Consider the following 24,020-nt stretch of genomic DNA (forward strand, 5'->3'; position numbering starts at 1 on the left):
TTAGCTTTTGCTCGTGAAAATGTCTGCGGGTACATTCAAGCGTCTGATTCTTCTTTATTTTGAGTAATAACAGTGAAAATTACTCTACTTCTATATGCTAAAACCAGTGCTTCTATTAATCTGTTTTTCTGACTGTCATCTACCCTCCATCTGGGGTGCTTCAGGCACAGCATCTCTGGCCAGTTGAGGTAGGTGACTCTCTTGCTCTGCTCTACACTAGTGTGGCCTCACCTTGAATATTTTGTGTGCAGTTTTGAGCACCACAATACAAAAAAAAGATAAAGAAAAGTGTCCAGAGGATGACTATGAAGATGGTGAAGGGCCTGGAGGAGGAGAAGGGTTATGAAGAGGAGTTGAGGTTTGTTCAGCCTGGAGGAGACTTCATCGTGGTCTACAGCTTCCTCCCAAGGGGATGTGGAGGGGCAGGCACTCTTCTCTGTGGGTACCAGTGACAGGAACCAAGGGAACAGCATGAGGCTGAGTCAGGGGAGATTTGGGTTGGGTATTAGGAAAAAGTTTTTCACACAGAGGGTGTTTGGGCACTGGAACAATCTCCCCAGGGAAGTACTCATGGCACCAAGCCTGACAGAGTTCAGGAAGTGTTTGGCCATCATTCTTAAAAAGCACATGGTGTGATTTTTGGGGCTGTCCTGTGCAAGGCCGGGAGTTAAGATAATCTTTGTGGACCCCTTTCAACTGTGGATATTCTATGATTTTACAGTGCTCATATTTAAAATCAGTAGAACACAAATTTTATTAGAACTGTTAAACTATTAATTAATTATTTCCAAATAACAATTTTCCAACTATTGGAGGTGTTTGGAAAGGTATGGCAGGGAATAGTATGCACATCCAACTGGCACAGAGGGAGGGGTTCTCAGAGCCCCGGGTTCCCTTCATGTGGTGGCAGGCTCCAGGTTGGCTTCGCACTCTCATGCCCTTCTATTTTCTGAGCTGCAGCAGGGAATCACCTAATTTTAACCTAAATTTTGCTTATACTTTAACCTAAATTACCTCAACTTTGATTTTGAATGTCTGTTCAGCTCGGTGATGAATGTCTATTTAATAGCTGTTCGCGTCCTTGGGACTACCCTGTCAGAAAATAGGAGGGGGTTTCTGGTGGCTCCAGTCGCGTCCCTTGCTGGTGCCAAGAGTGTTTTTGTTGCCGGCGACCCCTGGGGCGCAGTTTCCCGTGCAGGAGCGGGACGAGCAGCGGCAGCGGGCGGGGCGCCGCCGTCAGCCCGGCTCAGGGCCCTGTAAGGGAAGCTCTGCGCAGGCGCGGCGGGCGGGGCTGCGCAGCACGGCCGGGCTCTGCGCAGGCGCGGTGGGCGGGCCGCGGGGCCCCGGGCCGGGCATGGCCGACAGGCGGCAGCGGGCCCGGGTGCAGGGCGGCTGGGCCGGCGGCTCAGCGGGGCGGCCCGCAGGTAAGGAGCGCCCTCAGCCTTCCCTCCCGACAGCCGGGACTTCTCCACTGCCGTCCTGGGCGCGGCGGGGCGAGAACCAGGCAGCGGCGCCGGTCTCCGGCTGCACTTCCCGACCGCTCTGAGGGCTGGCCCCGTTTCCTCCGTTCCCGTCCACCTGAGCTGCAGGTGTTCCAGCCCAGTTTTTAAGTTAATTTGCGCATGTGCCGCAGGTGCGGCGATTTTGGATGCGGAACACAGGGCATGGATGCGCTGCTAACGCGGGCGGCGTTCGCATCTCTGGGCAGCTCGAGTGAGCCGAAAGGTGTTTGTTCTGTAAGAGCTGTCAGTCGCTTACTCGTAAACCTATTCTGTGCCCTCGTATAGCTTTTCACGGCGAAACACTGTAAGATAAAGAGAAGTATGGAAAGGGTTGGAGTTAAATCACGGGTTTTTTAGCAAACATTGAAACCAAAGAGTGCAGAGGTAGAGGAGCGCTTTGAAAGTTTCCACTCTTGCAGGAGGGACTGGTTTGTTTTTGTGAATGTGCTGAAAACATGTCCCATTCACCTGATTGCAATTTCCGTAAAGCTTCCCTATCTCTGCAGACTGAGCATCCTGAGCAAGCTGATTTTTTTTAATCATGAAAGAGAATAGCCAACTGCTTTGATTTGTGCATGTGACCTCAAACTTTTCTGTCACAGGTGCATTTCCTGTTCCTAACGGGATTTCAAAAACTTTCCCCATTGTTTGAATAATGTAGAGTGAAGACTGTGTGTCAGGCCCATTTTAAAGCCTGTTTGCATGTGTAAATAAAACACCTGAAGTGGTGTGCCAAAGTTGCTCTTCCACTTTCTCCCTGGTTTAAAAAATCCTGTTTTAATAAAAGCGTTTTTTCTCTCTTCCCCCCCCCCCACTCCCCAAGGAAAGGACTACAGAGGGAAGCAGCTTAGCTGCATGGGGCAATTTCCGCTGGTGTATGATAGGTGTTTGTTGTAGAATTGAAAAGTTATAGATGTCATCCTTTCTGATAAAACTATGTTTTCAGTTTTGTTTGTCCATGAATAACAAATAAATAAAAATTGCAATTCCTGTGCAGTTCTAACTCTTACATTTGGCAATTTCCTGAAGTCTCTGCTAAGCATAGGAGACTGCTCCAAGGAATGATTCCATATGTTTTTCTTAACTATATTTTTTAGTATGGTGATACTCAATTTATGTGATCTTCTTTCTCCCTTTGTTTTAGCACCCAAGGCACCTGTGGCTGGCAGCCTTGCTCTTGCAGGTGCCAAACCAGCATGGAAACAGAAAGATCAGCCTCATGCTCAAAAGCAATTTATCTTTGAAAAGCCATCAGAGGTAAAAATTACAGGGAACTAGCAGAATCTCATCTGTTACTAAACTTAAAATGATAGGTAAAAATTATTTGAGGATATAGTCTTATTGTTTAAAATCTGAGCTGAACTTTGAGCTTTTACAAAGCAGAGTTGGTAGTTTTGCATATATGGCAAACAGAAAGTTATGGTCCCTCTGTTTAGCCTATTCAGAACTATTCTTTTTTTTAGAGAGCCAAAAGAATATGTTCTACTGAAGATTCAGTGTGCAGTGTCCTAAGTATGGTTTGAGCTCTTGTATTCCTCAGGTGGGGTGTCTGTCTTGTTACAGGGGAAGAGTGAGGGATGTGTTTTATAGACTTTATGTCCCATCAGCTGATGAAGGATATTGTGCTCTATGCAGAGTGAGGGCACTTCCTTACTTGGGGAAAAAAAATAATCACAAGCACTTCTTTCTAAGTTAGGCTAAGTTGAAAGGCTGTCATCTTGTCTTGGAAGCCTTGAAGATGGCATGGGAAGATTCTCCTTCCCCTGTGGCAGAGACCTGCTATCTATATAGTACTATATTTTGATCCTCTTGTTGGCTCAATGCCGTAACTTCTTGCAAATCAGAACTCTACTGAGCTCAGAGAAGAGAAGCATAAATTCCTGAGACAACCAGAATGATAGCCAAGGCTGGATTAAACTGGTCTGTTTCTTAACAAAATCCAGCTATCTCAGCTGTGCAGACAGCTTCATAATGTCAGCTCCTGCTATGTGTGATCTTTTGTGTTTTGCTCATTTGACTGAGGCCTAAAGTTTGTCCATGCTTCCTAGGGCTGCTCTGAATTTTTCCTTACATAAGAATATTTTTATAAATATAAAGATAAGAATTTTCTAGATTGCAGTTGATAAATAGTAAGTATGTGATAGTCCAAATATCTTAGAAATGAGTGTCCTTTAGGGGGCAGTTGATGGTTAAAATCCAGCCTGCAGTGGTAGCTGCATTTGAGAGGAAGGAGTTGCTGAGCTGTTACTATGTCCCTCTTATCCTGAGGTGTGTTTTTCTTACTGTCTTATTAGTGTGTGGCTACATAGAGTCACTAGAGATGACTGTGAGTTCTGTTTGACTGGGGAGTGCCATATACTTCAGTATTCACTGTGTAATGTCTTGTTCCCTTTCAGGTGAAGCGCAGAGTTCCTGAGGCAGGTGTGATAGAGTGAGTATCCTGCTGACTTCTCTGTGCCCTTTTTCTGTCATCGTGGTCAGGAAGAGTAGAAATTGTGGACTTTTAACCCTTTTATCAGGAGAGCTCAAGCCTGTTAGCTGGTTCTTACACCTTTGGTATAGCTGGGAAGCCAGTAATCATCATAAGTTGGACATTCTGATTCAGCACAATTGCCAGTATGCCTCCTTTGGTTAGCAGTTTACATTTTCTTGGGACATTCCCAATGTAAACTATTATGGAAATTACTTACTCTGGAATATGCCACAAACATAGCTGGTATGGCACCTTCTTTTCAGGGCTCAGAGAGGTAGCTGATACTAAGTTTAATAGAGAAGCTGGGTATTTGTATGTCACCCTTTGTGTTGGAATGGGGGTCTTCCTAGGATAACTTTGTCATGAAGCATGACCAAATGTGGTGGTGTATGGTAGAGGTACTGAAAATCCAGCTTGGTTCAGTTTGGCTATCTTGGTAGAATTTTCTTTCTCAGTGTACCTATAAATGCAAACATAGTGATCTGACTGCAGTCATGTACGGTTGTCTCCTTTAGGATCCCTCTTTTATTTTTTTCTAAGAGCCCTAAAACTGTACAGAGGCTTTGGTGAAAGGAGGACATGCAAACTCATTTGCTTCCGTAGCATGCCTTGCTGCCTTACTCTGACCTTTATATACAGGACATTTTTTCTTTTCTAACTTTCTTTTCTTTTTTAAAGAAAACTTCCTCTAGTCCAGACCTACAGCAACTCTAGTCTGTGCTGCTCAGTCTAAGATAATTTCTTGTTTGTCTTTCTGATGGCTCTTTCCTTTCTACATCCTCAGCAAGCCTGGTGTGTATGAGCTCAGCAAGGGACCAACTGGCATTTCTAGGTAAGTGGATGAAATGTTATTTGCTTTTGCAGAGTGGCTGTGATGATACTCAGCTTTCTGAAGTCCAGTCTCTGCAGAGGGTTTTTACTTCACCAGCTGAACACTGCACTTGTTGTGCATCATCTGTTCAGAGTACTTTTGGAAATGGTTTTGAGTGACAGGTGAGATGGTTCTCAGTATCACTGAAGAGAACTAAATCTCTTGACATATGGTGTGTACTGCATCTGGTGTTCTTTCCAGAATAAGGAGAAGGGGTTGTGTCCATTTGTGTCATGTTTCACAGTAAGTTGCTGATGCAAATTTGGATCAGTATTCCTGTGTTAGCAAGTGTGTGATGTCTGTGTTGTACAGTAAAGAGTGGCCCAAAGCTTGTAGCTGTAAATTAGAATTGCTTTAAATAAATCTAATAAAAGCATTTAACTTTAGGTAATTGTGGTAACCTCAGAATTGTCCCTTCTGCTTATATGCCATGCCTTAATTATTTCAACTTCAGGACACTTCAAAGCAAAACCTACTTGTTCTGTGATTAATTAAAATACATTTTACCTGGCTGACTTAGCTGCAATATCAGTATTAATCCTCTTCTTTTGAATTTGATAGATTTTTGTTAAAAAATGGAAAAAATGGAAAAAATGCCAAGGACATAGTAGTTTTTCTGCATTTATTTAATTTCTTCTGATTATTCTTTTATTTTCATGCCTTCATCTTAGTTTCTTCTAAAGATGCAAATAAATTTTCAAAGTTTTTGAGAAGTAAAAGCTTTGACCAACTGGAAAGAGACAAGATACACAGTCAGCCAGGTTGTCCTGCATTTTCTGGAGTTTGTTTTCATAATAGAGTGATGGAATATATATATTTCTGGAAAGTTAATGATCAGATTTGCATCTTTTTTTTAACACCTTTGCTATGTACTCTGACATCTTTGGGGCATGGGGTACTTGTGACAGTAATTTGCTGTTAGCAGCATTCATCCTCTGCAGTCCGCCACAGTGGCTGTAATTCTTGGACAACAGTTAGTCCAGTGAAAATATTATATGTACATACGGAAATTAAAAAATAGGAGACATTAAATACTTTTGTATTATAGTCCTTATGCTAAATACTTTTCCTTATGCTTTGAAAAAGAGAATAGGAGTGGCAGTAGGGATAAACTGCTGTCAAATTCTAATTGATGCGGAGGTGGTGAATAAGGGCACTTGTTTACTTAATGTTCATTGTATTGCCATAATCAGATCTATCTGATGTATCAAAGTCAAGTTAACAAGAAGCAGAATGATGCCATTTTTCACAGCATATGGCTGATTCTGGAGTTCATGGTATGTTGCTGGTTCTGGAATTCATGGTATGTTGCTGGTTGTCATATGTTTTTATAAGTTTTGGAAAGAAATTATATACATTTGGTGAGAGTAAGACTCAACAGGAGCACTTCTGTTCTTTCCTTCACACCTGCTTTGGCTGTGGTGAGAAACAGGATGCAGGGCTTTGACTTTTGGTGTGTTACAGCCATTTTTAACTCCTTTGGGAATCCTGGAAATGAAAATATTTTCCCAGAGCAGATGCAGAAATGTATATTCCTTCCATTTTAATTTTTCATCCTTAGGATTCACTTGATTCCTGGCTTTATTGACTCAGAACAGGCAGACTGGATGTTTGAGCAGCTCCTCCAAGACATCCCCTGGGGTCAGCGAACTCACATCAGACAGGGTAAGGGGTGTGTAGACCACCTTTTCAGGTCATTCACAGGTCAGTTCCATACCAGAATCTCTGCATTGTTTTGAATTGGTTTTCACTTTCAGTGTTACCACTTCTTCAAGTTTCTGTGCAGGTTTTCCTTGCATATCTGAAGACTGCTGCAGCTTACTTTTCAGTCTCTAATACCACGTTACTGTTGCTAGCTAAATGAGATATTTCCAAATTAAAATTGCCTGTCTTTAAAATCTTGACATTTTCCTGTCTCTTCTGTCATCTCCAGTTTTTTTTCTTACTCATTTTTTAAAATTAGGTCTGGTCACCATCATACAGTCTCCCAGCAATACTGCAAAAACTGTGTTTTTGGGGGTTTCTTTCATTTTTTCCTCTTTTACTGAAAATCCCAGCAGAGCGTGTTCCTTTTCTTTTGCCTTTAGTTATTAGTTCCAGTATGCAGTAGGAGAAGAGGCTGCTATTCTGGATTTGTTCACTAAGGGGCACCTGTTACAGCTAAATTACACTTTCAGTCAGGAGCTGATGTAAGATAGTGTGTCAGAGTAGTTACTGATCCAGGCTGGAAAATGTCATCAACACGTGTGTTTCTTGGCTGGCAATAAAGGGACAGTATAATGGAGAATGCTATCTATCAAGCATAAGAAATAGTTGCCAAAATAGTCTTTTCAGTGACCGAAAGGATTTTTAACCTGGTGTTTGTGTTATACCATAGAGCAAACACATATTTGACAAAACATTGTGTCCAGCCTTGCTACATTTTGTTTCTGTAATGTCCCAAGGATGCAACAGTCCAGTCTACTTCACGCTTTCCAGTGCATCCATCTGCATCTTGCAATTTATGCTAGCATATTGGGCACCAGAACCAGATGAACTTAAAACAAGAAAAAATTTCAATTTCATTTGCTATCTTTACCTCATCAGGTCCCTGCTCTGCCTGGCATATAGGGGTAAGAGAATGGATATGTTTTCAAGATTTTGACAAGGTAATTCCTCCTGCAGATGCATACCTGATTTTGAATAATTTAATTCCTTCTCTTGAGTTTATTATGTAAAGCTGAGGATTTTAAGGGGCTGTTTTTTAACATAAGGTGAATGGACAGTCTCTTTTTGATCAAGTTTCTTGGTAGAATTGCATCATCTTTCCATTTTCAAATCCTTTGATAAGGCAACTGAGCAAGTCTTCTTGTTTTTTTCAGAAGTATCTTTTGAGGAACCACGACTTACATCCTGGTATGGGGAACTTCCTTACACATACTCCAGGATAACAATGCAGCCAAATCCAAATGTATGTGTATGTTTGCATGTGTTTTATTATTGTCTACCGTGAAATCCTTTACTGAGATCAAGAGACAAAAATTCCCTCTCTCCTCTATTCTGGTTATCTAGAGGATCTGTTAGCATTTCATTTGAGATCAGCATCAGATTCCACTGGAATGTGGTCAGTTTTATAAAGTACACTTTATGAGTGAGTTGACTGAGAGCAGCATGATCTGGTTGCCAAATGTTGCCAAAAGTAAGTTACTACTCTAGAGTTTAAAGTTTTGCTTTAGGTCACTGTAGTTTTGGACAAAACTCTGAATTGCTATGTGTTACTTACTCTAAGCATCTTTGTATGGGAGATTGTACTGCACACAGTTATACTGATTTTTTTTTTTTGTTGTAAAGATACAGTAACGCCAATTACTGAAATAGTTACTTTCAGAAACACTTAGGTTCAATACTAGGCGTATTTTGATTCCTGTGTGGATGCTATGAAATTCACACATGCAGCTCATCTGCTCAGCAACTCCAGATTGTAGCATGTAATTTCCCACACTGTTTTGGAAGAGTTAAAAACCTTCTGAGTGATTCAGTGATGTTTTTTTCATGTTCTCTCTCTCTTGCTCGCTCTCTCCTCTCTCTCTCTCTGCCTGTTGTCCCATCAGCCTGTCTCTTGGTATTGCTTTGTTTAAAATTCCCATGGCAGTAATTAGGTGTCACTGTTGAAAGCTGGATAGCATGAAAGAAGAGTGTCCCAAGTGCCAGAACTGCTGCCAAAGTGGGATGTTTGGGAAGAGTTGGAAAGGCGGTATTTAACATGATGAGTTGCGAACATTTTGTAGTCTTGAAAAAAAATGAAGTTAAAAATTCTACGACCCGTGGAACTTGTGGTGAAAAAACTGGCATTTACTTGGTACTCATTTGTGAAATACTATTTTAAGTGGGCTTTTCTGAAAGCTGAATTGCTTTAGGGATTGGAGGTGCCCTCACAAAATCATTCAGTTGTACACTTATGATTTAAATCCAGTTCAGAACTGCCTATTGTGAACCCCATTGCTGCTCAGAGATTGGATAGAGCCCAAATACCCTGAATTCAAGGTTTCATTTCAGTTTGCATCAAGTCCTGAGTTTTAGCACTCATTGGGCCGCTGGCTTGTTTCTCTCATCCAAAAGGTTCAAGGCCTAAATGAGTCACTTAGGCTGGTTCCATCTTCTATTCCTGAATACTTCTTTTTACTGAGAAAAGAAACTCAAGCAGAAAGTGAGATGCACTGGAGAAGTTGCACAGTTGGAAGCCAGCCCTTCCCCGGCTGGAAGCTGCCTGTAGGCACATCCACTGCACATGGACACTGACATTTCACAGAGCTTTGCAAGTGGGAGTACCTGCAGCTCAGAAGAAGTAGGGGATGGTGTAAGTCCCTACCTGTAGAATAGGGTTTCTAGCACAAAAATATCCTGAGTAAAATGTAATTTAGTGCACAGCTTAGCCAGAAGTGATTTCTCCCTTAAATACTTGATCTGTTGGAGTAATTAGCTTTGTGTCCCTCCTTTTTTGTTTGGTAAGAATTGGTGTGATTGCAGCACTTCTAGATATAATCCAGTGTTTGTGCCTAAATGAATTTTGCTATTAGAAAATGTTTCTCTGTAAGCAGTGATAGAGTTGTTTCAACAAATGTTTCAACAAAACTACTTCCACTGCTGCAGGTTTGTAGTAGTGACAAACCTTTTAACTACATTGTAAAATTCACTGTATGGTAACATTTTAGTAATACATACTTCTGTGATGGGAGTTGAAGAAATCTAGTCCTGGTTGGTCACTGTAAAGTGTTCTCAGTAATTCTTGTTGGACTCTTCTACACATTCAGGCAGCCCAGTTGCAGCAAACTTCCTTGGGTTTTTTTTTTTTTGTTTTTTTTTTTTTTTTTTGTTTTTTGTTTTTTTTTTTTTTTTTTTTTTTGGTTTTTTTTTTTTTGGTTGTATTACTGCTTTCCTGATATGTTCAGTTAACTGCAAGCTACATTTATCTAGCATTAATTCCTCACATGATGCTTAACTGTTGAAGGCATGACTTAGCTAGAAATAACCCCATTAGAGAAAGATGATATGTTGAGGCTCCTGCAGTGTAGCCAGTAAGTTAAATGCGTGTTAAACTTGGGGAAGCTTGGAAAGAAGGTAGTGCAGCCTTGTTTATTAGAGGTGGATTCTAGAAAATATTTCCAGCTATCTGTTGCTTCTTCTGCCAGTGGTGCCCTGGGAGTTATGGAATCAGTTTCTTATCCTGTCTTGATCTCTGTTTCTGCTTATATAATGGGCAAAAATTCTGGCCTACATTGCTTTGGCTTTTTTTTTTTTTTTTCCTTATGTATTTGTGTAGTTCTTAAAAGCACTCTTGACAGATGAAGGTCATGATGTAAGTTTATAACATTAAATAACTGAACTAAATGTGCAGAGCTTCCCTGGGCTGTGGGCTCAGCAAGATGTTAACAAAGGGAAGGATGAAATCCAGGGCCAGTGACATTGGTTTTGTGACCCACTGAAGAGTTGTAGTGTTGAAGTCAAAACCTCAAGAGGTGATGAGTTGAGCTCAATAAGCTGTGCTAACAGAGTGGGGACAGAGGGCTGTGTTATGCCAACCATTTCCTCTTGTTCTCTGTCAGCAGCTGCAGGCAATTGAGAGCAGTGTCATTTAGTCACTGATTGCCTGCATTAGTATGAAAGGCAGCCTGGCTTCAGAGTTTTAAGAGATGATTTAGTATTGAGTAATGGGTAATATGTGCGTGTTTTGCAGAAGGCCCAGCCCATTCCTCTTCTCTACTAAAATATCACCAGAATTGCTGTTGAAGTTTTTTGTGATTAAAGTGCAGTCTATTTTGTTTCTTAGTAGTTTTTGCTTTCTGTCTTGCATTACCTGCCCTTGGCCTGTGCTCATGGCATTTCCATTCCCCTCTGTGCTGATTGCAGTGGCATCCTGTGCTGACCGTGCTGAAGGAGCGCATTGAGGAGTTCACTGGCTACACCTTCAACTCCCTTCTCTGCAACCTCTACCGAAACGAGAAGGACAGTGTGGACTGGCACAGTGATGATGAGCCATCTCTGGGAAAAAATCCTGTCATTGCCTCACTCAGCTTTGGTGCTACTCGGACCTTTGAGATGAGAAAAAAGCCTTCCCCTGTGAGTGTTCATATCACTGAAAGAGTCTTATAGCTACTTATTATATACTTATTGTATAGCTACTTGTGTTTATTGTTTTCCCCATTTAAGAGAGCTTAATTACTAAAGCATTTCAAAATTAATGAAAGCACAACTTGGAAAGTTCTGTGGAATAAATGTAGAGATCAAGAAACATCTCTCATGGACCATGACATCCTGAAGATGGGGATGGGACCACTCTAATAATGTGCAGCAGTGTAGTGTAGTGCTGCAGTGAAATTGGAACCTGGGCAGTCTTCTGCCCAAATAAGGGCCCTTCCCCCTACTTAAAATGAGATCAGTGGACTTACATTCTGCAAATGAATCAAAGAGTTGCTACCATTTTCTTAAACTCAGGGCAATTTTATATAATGCAGAATGTACATGGGGTGAAGAATAGTTCTGACTGCTCTTGTAAATAAAAATACTCTTAACAGTGTTTGCATTTTGACATGTGTGTATTCAGATTGAGGAGCAGTGAACAAAGGGAAGAGAGTGGTTTCTTTTCCATAAAATGCCTTGGAAAGCTCTCATAGGCTAGACAGAGATCCTCTACTTTCATAAGGAGACGTATGGAATATCCTTTTGGGAGTTAATTGGTGATTCAGTAGTGAATTCTCTTTCTAGATAAAGTGCTGTGCTTGGGAATGCTTTGTTTATATGTTTTATATGTTTGTTTTAATGCTTTGTTTATAAGCCAGCTTAAACTTTGCAGTTCATATTTATCCAAGTAAAGGATTCACATTTGTTGGGAATACAGGCCTTATTTTAGGGTGTCCTGTTTCAGATGAATTTGCTACTTGTGCAGTCTTTGACAACTTTGGAAAAAAGTTAGCTATCTGCTATTTATTCTGAGTAGGTAGTACAGAAAGCAGAGGTAATAATTACTAGACTACAGGAAAACTTTATGCTGACATCCTGAAGCATGCCCCATCAAGAGTCACCTTGGGTCACATAGTCTGAACAGCAAAGGTCAGAAATTGAACCAGAAAACAAATAGTTTGTAGTTTTCACCAGTTATCCAATTTGTAAGTTCTTTGTTGCCTGAAGTGAATTTAATCTTGGTCCCTGAGCATGAGATCACATAACCAATCTATTATGTCAGTGGGCATAGTATGAGCAATTATCCCTGATGCTTGTTGATAATAAAATGTCAGCTGGAAAGTTTGTTCCTCTAGAAAGCTGTAAATGGGGCTTGGATTCATTTTAGAAGTGCCTGTGTTCCCCATCGATGAATAAGAATAAAATACACTTAAATTTCAGTATAAGGTTTGCAGGTTCTGTCTTAAAAATCAATCCTAGTTCTTGAGTAAGATGACTTTTTTATAGGTTTTCTGAAAAGACATCCACTATTAGCAAAGGGGAAATTCATTCTGTGCCATTCGTACTTGGCTGCCTTATTTAATCTGTACTGCACGATTTCTTCCAGAGATGGATGGTTTTCTATAGATGTTTCCCTCAAGCTCTCCTCATTGCTTTTGGCACCTTTGACCTGATATTTCTGACTAGCTAAGTCTTGCTAGCTGTGAAGTGTATTCCTTTTGCAAGTGTGACATACCTTTTTTCTGAGGTAGAATCCCCATGTGCAGATCTTTGAAATAGTTGCTATTAAGTGTGTCCTGTGCCTAAGGGAGCTCATACTTAGTAATTACATGGCACACATTACGTATTCTTCCCACATTCCCAAAGCCTGAAGTTTCCCAAGAGCATCCTATGACAATAGATGGTTTGCCAAGTGGGAGTTACAAGAGGCTCTGATGGAAATTACAACCTTTCAGGCTGTACCACCAAAGAAGTAATTTTCATACTCTATTGTGTTCTAGCATTCTCTCTTTCATTAAAAGAAAGTTAAAACTGATTGTAGATCTTTGAAGTTTGATCATTCCTTTGTTAAAAAGCAAGTTACAGGAAGAGGAATGTAATCGAAGGTAGAGGAATTGAGATTAACAGTCATCATGGACATTCAGGCTCTCCCTGGTTTCAGCCAGTGTCAGTACATTGGGTTTTCCAGACTTAATCTTCACTGAGGAGGGAAATACAAAGTAAATTCTTTTCCTCCCAAAATTAAACCACTTTGAGGGCCAACATTGTTCTATTTCAGATTCTAGGGGTTCAAAGGCCTTCATTTCCCTCTGTTCTTGTAAGTGCTTTTAAGTATTTTGAGATGAAAGATATAATGAACATACAAGATGAGAGATACTGTGGTAGAACATCACTGTGGATAAATAGTACTAGGAAAAAATGTGGTTTCCTGTGTGGGATCATGTACTGAGTACAAAACTCTATGTACCACAAGTGAGGTCACAGCTTGAAGGGCAGTTGAAGAGTACTAGATCAGAGCCTTCAGAGAATTTGTGTTGGTATCTCTACAAATATTTCCTAGATTATATCTGGAAATGTTGATGAACCTGATAGTGAATAAAATTCTGTTTTTCTAAGTGAAAAGATGACCAGTAGTGTTGATGGATTGCATTTTTTGTGCATGTTTATGTGCATTTTGACAATTGTCCGTTAGTAATTTGGTAGTGTTTATGTAAGCCACTCTGAAACAATCCCACAATCTGAAATCTTTCTTCATTTGGCAAAAATGAAAAAAAGAAGTTACTTAGGTTTAAGTGTTTTTTTTTATTATCCTGAAAATTGTTCTGAAAGGTTCAGTCCTCTTTTCTTCTTTTTGGTGAGCACTGTACTGGATAATTCTTCATCATATGATAGAGGGTAAAGAAGTGTAGAGACTACATGCATAGACTGTTTGTATCTTCATAAATAAGCATCCTTTGTGGAGAAGTAGAAATAATTCTTACCAGGATTTCAGCCCAGTGCATGTAAAAAAAGCTGCAAATGCAAATACATTTTGGGTGTAAATTCCTCACTGGAATAAGGAGACGTCATGGGAATTAACATAACTCCAGAAACTGTTTTATTTTACCTGCTGGAATTTTTCATTTTAAGCATTCTTTTTTCTAAATACAGCCTTTTCTGTTTATTTGGACCAGTTATATGATAGCAACTGGTATTTTTCCTTTGTTTTAAATGGTTTCTAGGGTTTTTTAAATTCCTGCTTCATAGATAAAAGTCTACAGTGATGTGGTTTCTTCTATTTTCTTCTTCCAGTTCCAGTAAATTACTTTCACCTTGCTCCTACTTCCTTGCTCCCCTTGCCCCCACCGTTGTAGCTCCTGCCTACACTGAAATGAGGAGACAATTGCTTTGCTTTAGAGCTGTGATTCATACACAGTTCACAGAGCTATTGTTGAGTCAGTGAGTCCTCTTGTGCTTGCCTATAGCCTGAGTGTCACCACTGTGGCACCCTGACCTCCTGCCATTCCCCCACAGCCTCAAGCCCCCAGGCCCACTTGGACCTGACTTCATCTTCCCAATTGAGAGGGATTGATTTCACTCTGTGGGATGGGTGTTTCTGATGCAGCCTCACTACCATTTTTTACTGTTCTTGTTCACTGCTCAGCTCTGAGGCAGTGCCAGGTTATCTGATTGTGTCCTGCTGAAGCTGAGTGGGGAATGTTAATACAGGGGGAAGGGTGATACCTGTTTTCCTACTAAGCTGCCACATTCCACTGGGAGGTGCCCTGTGGCAGAGGGGTGGGTGCCATAGGGACCAGCTGGGTGGCTGTCCAGTAAATGGCCATGTGAACTGTGAAAGGAGTTGGAAAACCAGCTGTCAGCTTGCTCTTCTTCCATCTATAATAAAAGAAATTGATGCCTGCTGGGAAGGGAGGGAACTCCACACTTTTTAGATAATAGCAGAATATTTGTGATGTTCAAAGAATCAGCCTTCAGATGGGTCTGTCCTTCAAATGAATCCCTGAAGCACATCCTTTTTTTCCTAGCAGAAGGTAAAGATCTCCTTGTACTTCTAGAAACAGCAAAAAAATAACCCTTTGTATATTAACAGACCTAATTGAAGATGAATGTGGGAATGTGTGGAGTACGGTAGAAGCAGAGGTTCAGATCAAGAATGAAGCAGGTTGAACTTCCAGATTGGTATGAAAGAGACTCACAGTGGTGGCTGCAGAGGAGGAGGAGGTGTTGTCCACCAGTATTGGCAGGGTTTGAGGAGCTGTAGACAAGCAGAGAGGAAGAAGCTGCTCAGCTGCAGAAGGACTGAGGGGGTTTAAAGGTAGGCAGTGCATTATGTGAGGAAAGGGCAGTATAACTGATATTCATCATTACTGAATATGTAGAGAAAAGAACTGCAGTGAGGATTTTGTCAGAGACAGTGAAAGTAAACATTTTAAATGCAGAGGTATTGATAGGTGAGACTACTTTGTTGTGGAGTAGGGTGTTTACACAGCTGGTGCTAGAGATGTAAACTGGAGAAGAGGGACACAGTCAAGATGAAATCTGAAAAATACAAGATTTGAACTTTTGTATGGATAATTCTCTTGATAGTAGGTATAGGTGAAGTAGAAGGCTAGGAGCCAGTATTCTCCATGAAAGATGCTGACTTTTGCAATTAAAAATGATTTTGCATCATTAACTACATTATTATTTATATGTTCTTCTACAGGATGTTTCCATTTACTTTTCCTTATAATAGAAGATTCCTCTAGACTGTCCAGAAACCATTTCCTACTACTATAGCAATAAACCTTCCTGAGACTTAAAAACAAACTGGGGTGATTTATATAGATTTATACTAGATCTTCTCTTGTTTTGATTTTGATAGCATTTCAAGAAAACAACCTTGATGGAGTCCAGGAATTCTTACAGATTTTGTATTCACAGCTTCCCATCAACTCACGCTGAGCTTTCCTTACTTACTAACTGTAGTTACTGTAGTTAAGGATTAAAAAAAAGCTTTAGCCAGTGTACTTGGATAGTGTAAAGCTTGGATTGTATTGAATGTGTAGCTCAAGATTATGAATATTCTGATATATTAAAAAGCAGAACAGTTGCTTTACCATGCCTGTTTTTGTAAGCAGGTGGTTTTGTGGTACGTATATGGAGTTACAAAGTGGACATAAAGAAGTCACCTAACGCACTTCTTTCCATGTTTGTTACCAGAAAGTCTTTTCCACCTTAGATGTCAGAAATAAATTTCCTTCATAAACTTCTTGACCTCTGAAAGAATTTTCTGTATGTCTGACATCAGCTCTAGGAATAAAAGTTCTGAAATGAGTTTTGGTTGACAGTAATGACATGTAAGAAAGTAAAACTTTTTGTTTAACTTCACTGGCTTTGCAAAGCAAATTGACATAAAAATATCTTTTTCTAAGTAAAATGGAGTTCAGAGGTGTCCCATTTAAACCAGAAAGTATTTGCTGTTTTTATATACTGATGTTTCTAAGCCAAAAGGGTGTTTTCTCCTAAATCCTAGCAGAATTCCTTTTTAATTAAGATGACCAAGAGATAAAAATAAGCCCACTGTTGTCCATCACAAAGTGAAATGATGTAATCCTCTGAAATAGAAAGTACTTGTGCAATGATATTTCTCTGCTTTTTCTCAGTAGTCATGTTTATAATACCTATTTTTGAAATCTTTTCCTTGCTTCCACTGAAGATAAGAAAATGTTTCTTGATACTGACTTGATACCAGCCAAGCTCTTTTGTATTTTATGAAGTGCAGTCCTCTTTTTAGCTGCATCTTATTTATAAACATGCACACATTCCCAGTTGGTTTTCTGAAAATCAAACTCTGATTTATTTTAGGGCATAATTTTCCCAGTATTTGTTATGCTGCCTCATTATTTTGAGCTTTTCAGCAAGCCATGAACTTGTAAAAGGACAGACCTCCTTCAAGTTGGACCACTACACACTTGACTTAGCAGTGTATAAATCTGATTTAAAGTTGGAAAGGATAATGCAAAGCAGTAGGGAGTTGCTGTTCCCACTCATGTGGCATGTGGGAGACCATTGCTGGGGTGTGTCACTATTTCTAGTTGTTGTAACTGGGTTTTAAAAAGGCACATAATCTAAAGACTTAACAAAGGTTTGCAAATTATTTGTCTTTTAGTCTAGCATTCCGTTTTGCTTAGTGGTTTAAGTGGATTAAGACAACTTGTTTTACAAGATATTATAGGAAGACTTTTTTTTTTTTTAAATAAGAAAAACTCTTCTTCCAGCATCTAGTGGCATAGCAGCATGTGATGATGTAACAAGAGAAATTCAGAATAGCAGGAAGAGGTTACTTTTGATTAATTAGTTAATTGTTGAAATCTAGGGTGGCTATTGCAGAATATCCCCACACTGGACTTCTAAGATGTTTCCATAAGGTTTGCAGCCTCATTCCAGAATTTTGCACTAAACATAGGAGCTGGTTGTTGAACTTTGCCTGTGGCATCCAGGCAGTGAGATACAATGGCTTCTTTCAGTAAAATGCTTGGCTTCTGGACTTTATATGCAATACAGATACAGAGAGGTTTGCTTAGACTTCTAGATCTTGGAAGAGCCTCCTCCTCCCTCACAGGCTTTTTGAACTCTGCTGTAAAGGACTGGTTTCTACCAAATGCACATGCCTGATTCTTCAGTGCCTAATGTTTCTTTTTAGGAGGAGGATGGAGACTATACTTACGTAGAAAGACTTAGAATCCCACTTGATCATGGGACTCTGTTGGTGATGGAAGGAGCCACCCAGGAGAATTGGCAGGTAAGAACTCCTTGACATTGTGCTTTACTTGCAATGCAGTTTTCCAGATATGCTGAGGCACTCCCATAAAGGTATGGGACGTTGTGCTTCCAGTGGCACAATTGTTTTCCAAGGCATTTGTATTGCTTTCTTCCTCAGAATTTGAAAGCACTCACAGAAATAATGGGTTTGCTTTCATGTGCCAAGTGATGCAGTAAGAATCAGTTCAGATGTTCCAGCATTGAAGTTCAGCAATGAAGGTTGCAGCCTGCAGTGAAAAGAGCAAAATCAATTTAGAAACCTGGAATATCAAAAACTTGTAACTTAAGAATTCTACAGTACTGTACAAAGACTTCTTGTTCTCACTGGCCCTGAGCAGTCAGAACCTGATTTTTTTACCTTACCCAAGTGTTTAGAAATATGAATAAAAAAGCCATCATAGGAAATGAAGGTTTTAGTCATTGTTTGATTACCTGTATTTTAAATGCATAAGCTCATGCCTTTTTTTTTTTTTTTCCCTAATGCCACTTACAGCATCGAGTGCCTAAGGAGTATCATTCTAGAGATGAACGGATAAACTTGACATTTAGGATCATTTATCCAGAACCTGATGGAGGTTGGAAGTGAAGAGCCACTTTGGACATCATTGGAAATACACCCACAGCAGATCTAGAGCCTTAGATTGCTGCAGATTTGAAGGAAGCCTTACTGGAACAGAGTTCCTTGAAGTCACGGGGAGAAGAGTTGATATTTTGAAGATCTTTGGCAATCAGAAGCTGCCTGTGTTATGTGGACAGAAATAATATGTTATTAGATGATACTAAATCACAGGCATTAAGTTTGTGAACAGTGATTATTCTTAAAAGAGCACAAAGCATGTGAAAGATTTGAGAGGTCCCAGCTGGAGCAGGCAGGTTCAGTTTGCACCTTGTCTTGTCTCTCCTTTACTCCCACATTGTGATGTCTATTGGAAGCAATGACAAGATGGCATTCTTTGATGCAAAGCCACCTCTATGTGTTTGTACAGAAATGAGAAAGCTGTACTTGGTGATGATCTCTGGGTATTACTCATTTCACCAAAGGGTGGTGCACTGCTTTTTATCTGTAGGTTGCAGAGTCTTTTCCAATTAAGCAATCAATTTCATAACTTAAATAACTGCTTGAATTATACTGGTGTCTAGTGGAACAGAGGCTCTCTTCTGCCATGCACTCTGTGGTCAGACTTTATCCTGTTTGTCCATGTAAGACAGGACAAGGCAAAGGCAAGCAACAGAGACATCTGACGACTCTGCTTCTGGGTCATGCATATTGCATTAAAGAATATCACTCAGAGCGTTGTCTCATGAGCCTCTGCTGTCACAGATCAGCAGTCAGCACCTCAGACCAGATTCCAGGCTGACTTGCTGGAATCCCTCCAGTTTGCCTGCTGCAACTCACATGCTGCTGGGAAGCAGTGGGCTGATGACTGCAGTCTGGATGTTAAGTCAGGAGTGCTGCCTATGTGATTAAGTTCTTACTGCAGCTAAATACCATCACTGTATGGGATCAAATCATAGGTTTGGTCCATCTTCACTGTCTGCCTGCAATAGGATCTAAGCACAGGTATATACCCTATGCCTTGTAACACATTAGCTTTGTAAAGCTCTTCACTGTAAGAATAAATTGGTGTTGAGAAAATACCTGTCTTTTCTTAGCCAGCATTTGCTGTGGTTAAATTCTTATTTGGTGAGAAGAGTCAAGTTGTTAATACTCAGTTATGCCCATGTTTTAATGTTATTGATGACATAAAGGACATAAATGTTGAGCCATTTCACACTCTATGGTCTGAAATTGGGCAGAATAATTTCCTAGAAACAGCTTCTCTACCTAAACCACCATACATTATTCTTCTAAAATGAATGAGTGTTACTAGAAAGCTTATCTTTGTTATCTAATAATGTCTCCGCTTTCGTTCCAGTTTGTGCAGAAATGTTTTTAATGGTATTTCCTTGCATTTAAATCTTTTGTCTAGGCACTATGATGTATTTCATGGGAGTCAGAGTTGAAGGAGGCAAGCACTTTCATATTTACTTTCTTTGAGTCATTGGAGCTTTGTGCAGATCCCTGTGTGTGTGTCCAGGTTTGGCAGTCCTGACAGAGAGTGATTTTCCTTAACCAAGGGGCAGTGCTAATTTCTCAAGGTATTCTGAGAAGGCAACACTTTTGTCCGTATCAGTTCATACAAGCTCCATTTATTTTCACTGTATTAAGAGCAGTCAGGCTGCAAGAAAGAGTAGGAGATGGGGATGAGTTGGAAACTTTTAAACCCTCAAACCTCAGCCTGTGGAAAATGCAGTTCATTTGAATTCGGTGAATCTGTGGCACATATATGGCAGGACCCTGGAGGCCGATACTGTTGTGGAAGAGTAGCTTTTCACTTCCTTTTCTTGGTTTCAGTTTGTAATGTTAGCAAATTTTGGTTTAGTACTTCCTTTGATTTGGGAGAAGACCAAGTTTTCCTCCCCAAAAATGAAATGATTTATAGGAGAAATGTTCTATCCCCCAGCACTCCTTTTGTTGCTGGAGACTACTGCATTCTGCTTTCTCTCACGTGTCAGCTTCACTGTATCCAAATCTGTTTGACAGTGAAGAGAAGGCATATGGCATCATTCCCCAGCCTGTCCTGTGTGTACTGGCTGCAAGGGGAACAGTTGGCCTAGAGGTCAAGTTTCTTTGTCAGCTGGGACCTTATGGGTCCTTCCTTCCTTCCCCCACCTCCTCGCCAAAGGAGTCAGCTAGCCAGGTAGCAGCAAATTGCAACCTCTTGCCTGTCAAGATAGCAGGGAATGGCTTTGAGCAGAGGAGATTCCAGCCCTGAGATCAGGGGACCTTTCTGCAGGGACATCTTTCCTGTCGGTGGAAATTTGTTCCTAGATGCTACAGACACTCCTGCTGAGTTCTCAAAATGGGTGTGCACAAAAGTGAGATTTGAAGGTTCTTGATCTGGTGGTGTTCCCATGGCACCTAAAGATTTTTCAGTAGAGACCAGGGCAACTTGCACATTTCTTGTGCTGCTGTTCAGCTGTTTCTGCTGTTGCAGTCGGGTGCAAAGGGCAGCATGTTTAGAATGGTAAATATGCAGTTAATTTTGATTCTTTAATTTAAAGATAGGTAGAGGAAGCTTTCCCCTAGTCACATGGATATGAAAACAGTATTTCTGAAAATGTCATCCAAAATAATTGCTTTCCAGTTATAAAGCTTGCTTGCTTTCTTCTCAGGACTGTTGTTATATTCTCAGCCAAAAACTTCCTGAAAAATTATTTAAACTCAGAGTACACTAAGGTAACATAAAATATACTGTTTATGTGTTCACAGAGGATTTGAGGGCAAGGTCCTGGCCTGAGAGTTTTGTTTTTACAGTTGGCATCAAACTCTGTCCATCTGAGGGGCAGTGGCAGCTGAGAGCTGCTCTGCTTACAGAACACCTCTGTGTCATTTTTATGTGGAAGATACAAACTGTGGGTTTATTTTTTTCCTTTTGTTTGAAATACAGAATAGTTTGGGTTGGAAGGGTCCTTGAAAATTTGTGTGTTGTTTCTTCCAAAAAATGCTCAAAAATTGAATTCTGCAAAACTGTTCATCTCTGGCTTTCAAACAGGTGGAATCTACTAGTAACCCCAGGTAAGATTCCTTTTTCCAAAACAGCCATCACTTTTTCCAAAGTGTAATGGCCCTCAGATTTGATGATAAGGTGCAGATGAATTGAAGCTGTCTTGGGTAGGGATGGACAGTAGCCTGCCTTCCTCAGGGAACACGCAGGATGGAGCTGTTCTGAAAAAAAAACCAAAAAAAAAAACCACAGCTGGGTCCATATGTAACCATTCATTTATTTAATAGCTGTATAAACTATTATTAATTTACTAATACATTAGTTTATTACATTATTCATTAGCCACACTGTCAGACATCACTCCACCCCCATGCTACTTGTAATCATTTCATCACAGAATGCTTGAATATTCAGTCAAACTCTTGGTGAAGTTGGAGTATATCTGATGCACTTTTGGGCCATAGTGGGTTGATCTGAGCACACACCATTTGAAATCAGTAGCAAACATCTGTCAGTTCTCTGCTCTGGGCTTTTGTTTATTTGTGTTTTGGGTTTTGCTTTGTTTTGGGGTTTTTTTTGTGAAAAAGAACTCTTTAGGATATTCAATTTTGATTAGCTTTAAAGCCATGGGTAATTTTACTTCATCTGTATCAGATGAATTCCACCTTTGTCTTCAGTTCGTCATGATTTGCAGGGTTAGTATAACTACACGTAGTAATTTATAGCTACAAATAGTAATTTATAGCTACAATAGAAATGGAGAAGGAGACAAGGTGCCAGGAATGGGTTAAGAAGTCAGAATTTTCATACTGCAGTGTTGGCAAAATACAGAGGACTGTTCTCCTGGGGTTTGGGATAAAAGACGTGTGTATGATGGGTGCTGTGAATCCATAACGCCTCCTCTTCAAGTGTTGCTACTATTGCCTTAGCTCAAAAGCATTTAACACCCACTTTGCCTATTCTGGTCATAACCCTTTTCAGAGTGGATAGGAAATCTGCCTCACTATGGTTTGTTTTCAAAGATCTTTTCCATCCTTGAGGTTTCCATAGCAACCTAGCTAATTTGTTTAAATTGGAGCATCTTGGCCTTTCCTGTCTGCACCTAAATTCTGCTGAGATCCTGCAGATATCATCTTCTCTTGACACACACTTGGGAGTGACTGGTGATGGTTGTCCATGAGAATGCTGGCTCTTCCCAAAGAGTCACCCACTCATCAAGGTGACAGATGTGTGCTTTCTCCCCTGCTGTCCCATTTGATTTACCTCCTCCTCCTGTAGTGTTCAGCACAGCTTTGTGGAGTCATTGCTAGCTAGCTCCGTTGAAGCTGGCAGGTCCTTGATGGCTCACACTGGGAAAGCACCTCTTGAGGGATCTGGGAGGCCTTCTTTTACAGTTGGGGACTGTGTTGAAGAATGTTAATCAGAATAGGGAGCAATGAAGACTGTTCCATGGCCCCCATTGTTTGTTTGATTCAGGTTTCTTAGCAGAAAGAAAAACTTTGTTCTGTTCACACAGGAGATTTTGCTGGCTGAGCAAGATTTAGAGCAAAGTCTTTGCAGCCTCATCCTCACAGACAGTGCTCACTGGATCCAGAATGATATTCAGCTGAAAGCTGTTTGCATCTAAATTTGTGTGCAGCTGTTTGCTGGTCACAGAGGGTGTTACTTATTCTGTTGCTGTGCTCCCGTTGTGAAGGCATCACGTAGATCCATGCTAAAGAATGGGTTGACAATACAGCTGATCTCTGAAATGCCAGTGCCAGCCCTCTGCCCTGGGCATGTATTTCCAGCAACACCCTTGTGTCAAGGCAGGCTGCCATGCAGCTGGAAGAGCACACGGGCTAGAAAGATCCTCAGTGTTGTATGGGATGGGATTTGTAACTGTGACTTAACACAAAGTTATCATTGGGTCATCATCATCATTAGGGAGGGCTGTGGGAAGGCTTCTTGCCCTGAAGGGCTTGTGATGCAGAGAGCAAAGGATAAAGCAGGAGTGAGTGAAGACATGAGGTGCTAGAGGGTGTACTGGCCTAGATATACAGCCCACACTCCCTGGCTGGTTTGTTAAAGTGCAGAATCGATGTGGCTCCCAGTTTCCTTTCCCCACTTCTTGCTTTTTGGTGGCAGATCCCTGCCAAGGAGGAGACAGTCTGTCCAAGTGACATGGAATGCTAAAGGCTGCAGGAGCTTGGAGAGGAGGGACCACAAGGTGCAGGCTCCCTGATTTTTGGGGAGGAGCAAGGGCAAGTGGTGGAAGAGGGATTAAAAATTGCCTGGTGGTGTTTTCTGTTGAGAAGCAGTGGAAGGGAAAGGGAGGGGAAGTGGTGGTCACATCAGTGAGACAGTGTCTGACAAACTGTACATACCTGCACTTTCGGAGCACTGAAGGAACCATGACAGTTCATGCCAGAGAAGAGTCATCCTGGAATAAGGTGAAAAACCAGCCTGAAGAAGTCCTCCCAGGCCTGAGGGCAAGGAGAGTGATTGAGTGAGGCAGGGCAGGTAGACACAGGACACAGCATCTTGCTGCTGCAGCAGCCACAGGTAGAAAAAGTTATCCCAAGTATTGGCTGCTTCTCTGTAACATCCCTATATTTTGTACTGATCATTTTTTTCCTGGTGACCTCGCCAGTTGTCTCCTGTATTTTACCAAAGATCATTCCTCAGCTTTGGGCACTGTGGGCTTTCATCTGACAGGAATGGGATTATGCTTTTTTTTTCTTTCTGCTTGCCCGCATTAGCACCACTTTGGCTCCTCTGTGCAAGGCAGGGCATCGCTTGCTGAACCATCACTCAGCAATTTACTACTTTGGTTGTTACAATCTTTATCTAAAGTCCCCAGAAACGTTTAGAGATTGGACAAAAATGTCTCAAGTATTGAGACA

The 24,020-nt window shown here is 40.8% G+C and overlaps 1 protein-coding gene across 1 annotated transcript; it reads left to right on the plus strand.

The window, feature by feature from the left end:
* Positions 1 to 1,314: 1,314 nt before the first annotated feature.
* Positions 1,315 to 19,239, plus strand: ALKBH3 (alkB homolog 3, alpha-ketoglutarate dependent dioxygenase). Its single transcript, XM_056491925.1, has 9 exons — positions 1,315 to 1,424; positions 2,647 to 2,759; positions 3,899 to 3,933; positions 4,760 to 4,807; positions 6,408 to 6,511; positions 7,708 to 7,796; positions 10,733 to 10,942; positions 17,469 to 17,567; positions 18,081 to 19,239. The coding sequence occupies exons 1-9, from the start codon at positions 1,355 to 1,357 to the stop codon at positions 18,171 to 18,173; spliced, it is 861 nt and encodes a 286-aa protein (XP_056347900.1). The 5' UTR covers positions 1,315 to 1,354; the 3' UTR covers positions 18,174 to 19,239.
* Positions 19,240 to 24,020: the final 4,781 nt, after the last annotated feature.

The sequence above is a fragment of the Oenanthe melanoleuca genome, chromosome 5, assembly GCF_029582105.1.
Source record: "Oenanthe melanoleuca isolate GR-GAL-2019-014 chromosome 5, OMel1.0, whole genome shotgun sequence".
NCBI classification, from domain to species: Eukaryota; Metazoa; Chordata; class Aves; order Passeriformes; family Muscicapidae; genus Oenanthe; species Oenanthe melanoleuca.

Bases quoted from the DNA above. Each gene is read 5' to 3' on its own strand.
- ALKBH3 (XM_056491925.1), top strand. From the start codon at position 1,355: ATGGCCGACAGGCGGCAGCGGGCCCGGGTGCAGGGCGGCTGGGCCGGC. The intron at 4,808-6,407 runs GTAAGTGGATGA...TTTCATCCTTAG, and splicing joins GGACCAACTGGCATTTCTAG to GATTCACTTGATTCCTGGCT. The intron at 17,568-18,080 runs GTAAGAACTCCT...TGCCACTTACAG, and splicing joins CCACCCAGGAGAATTGGCAG to CATCGAGTGCCTAAGGAGTA.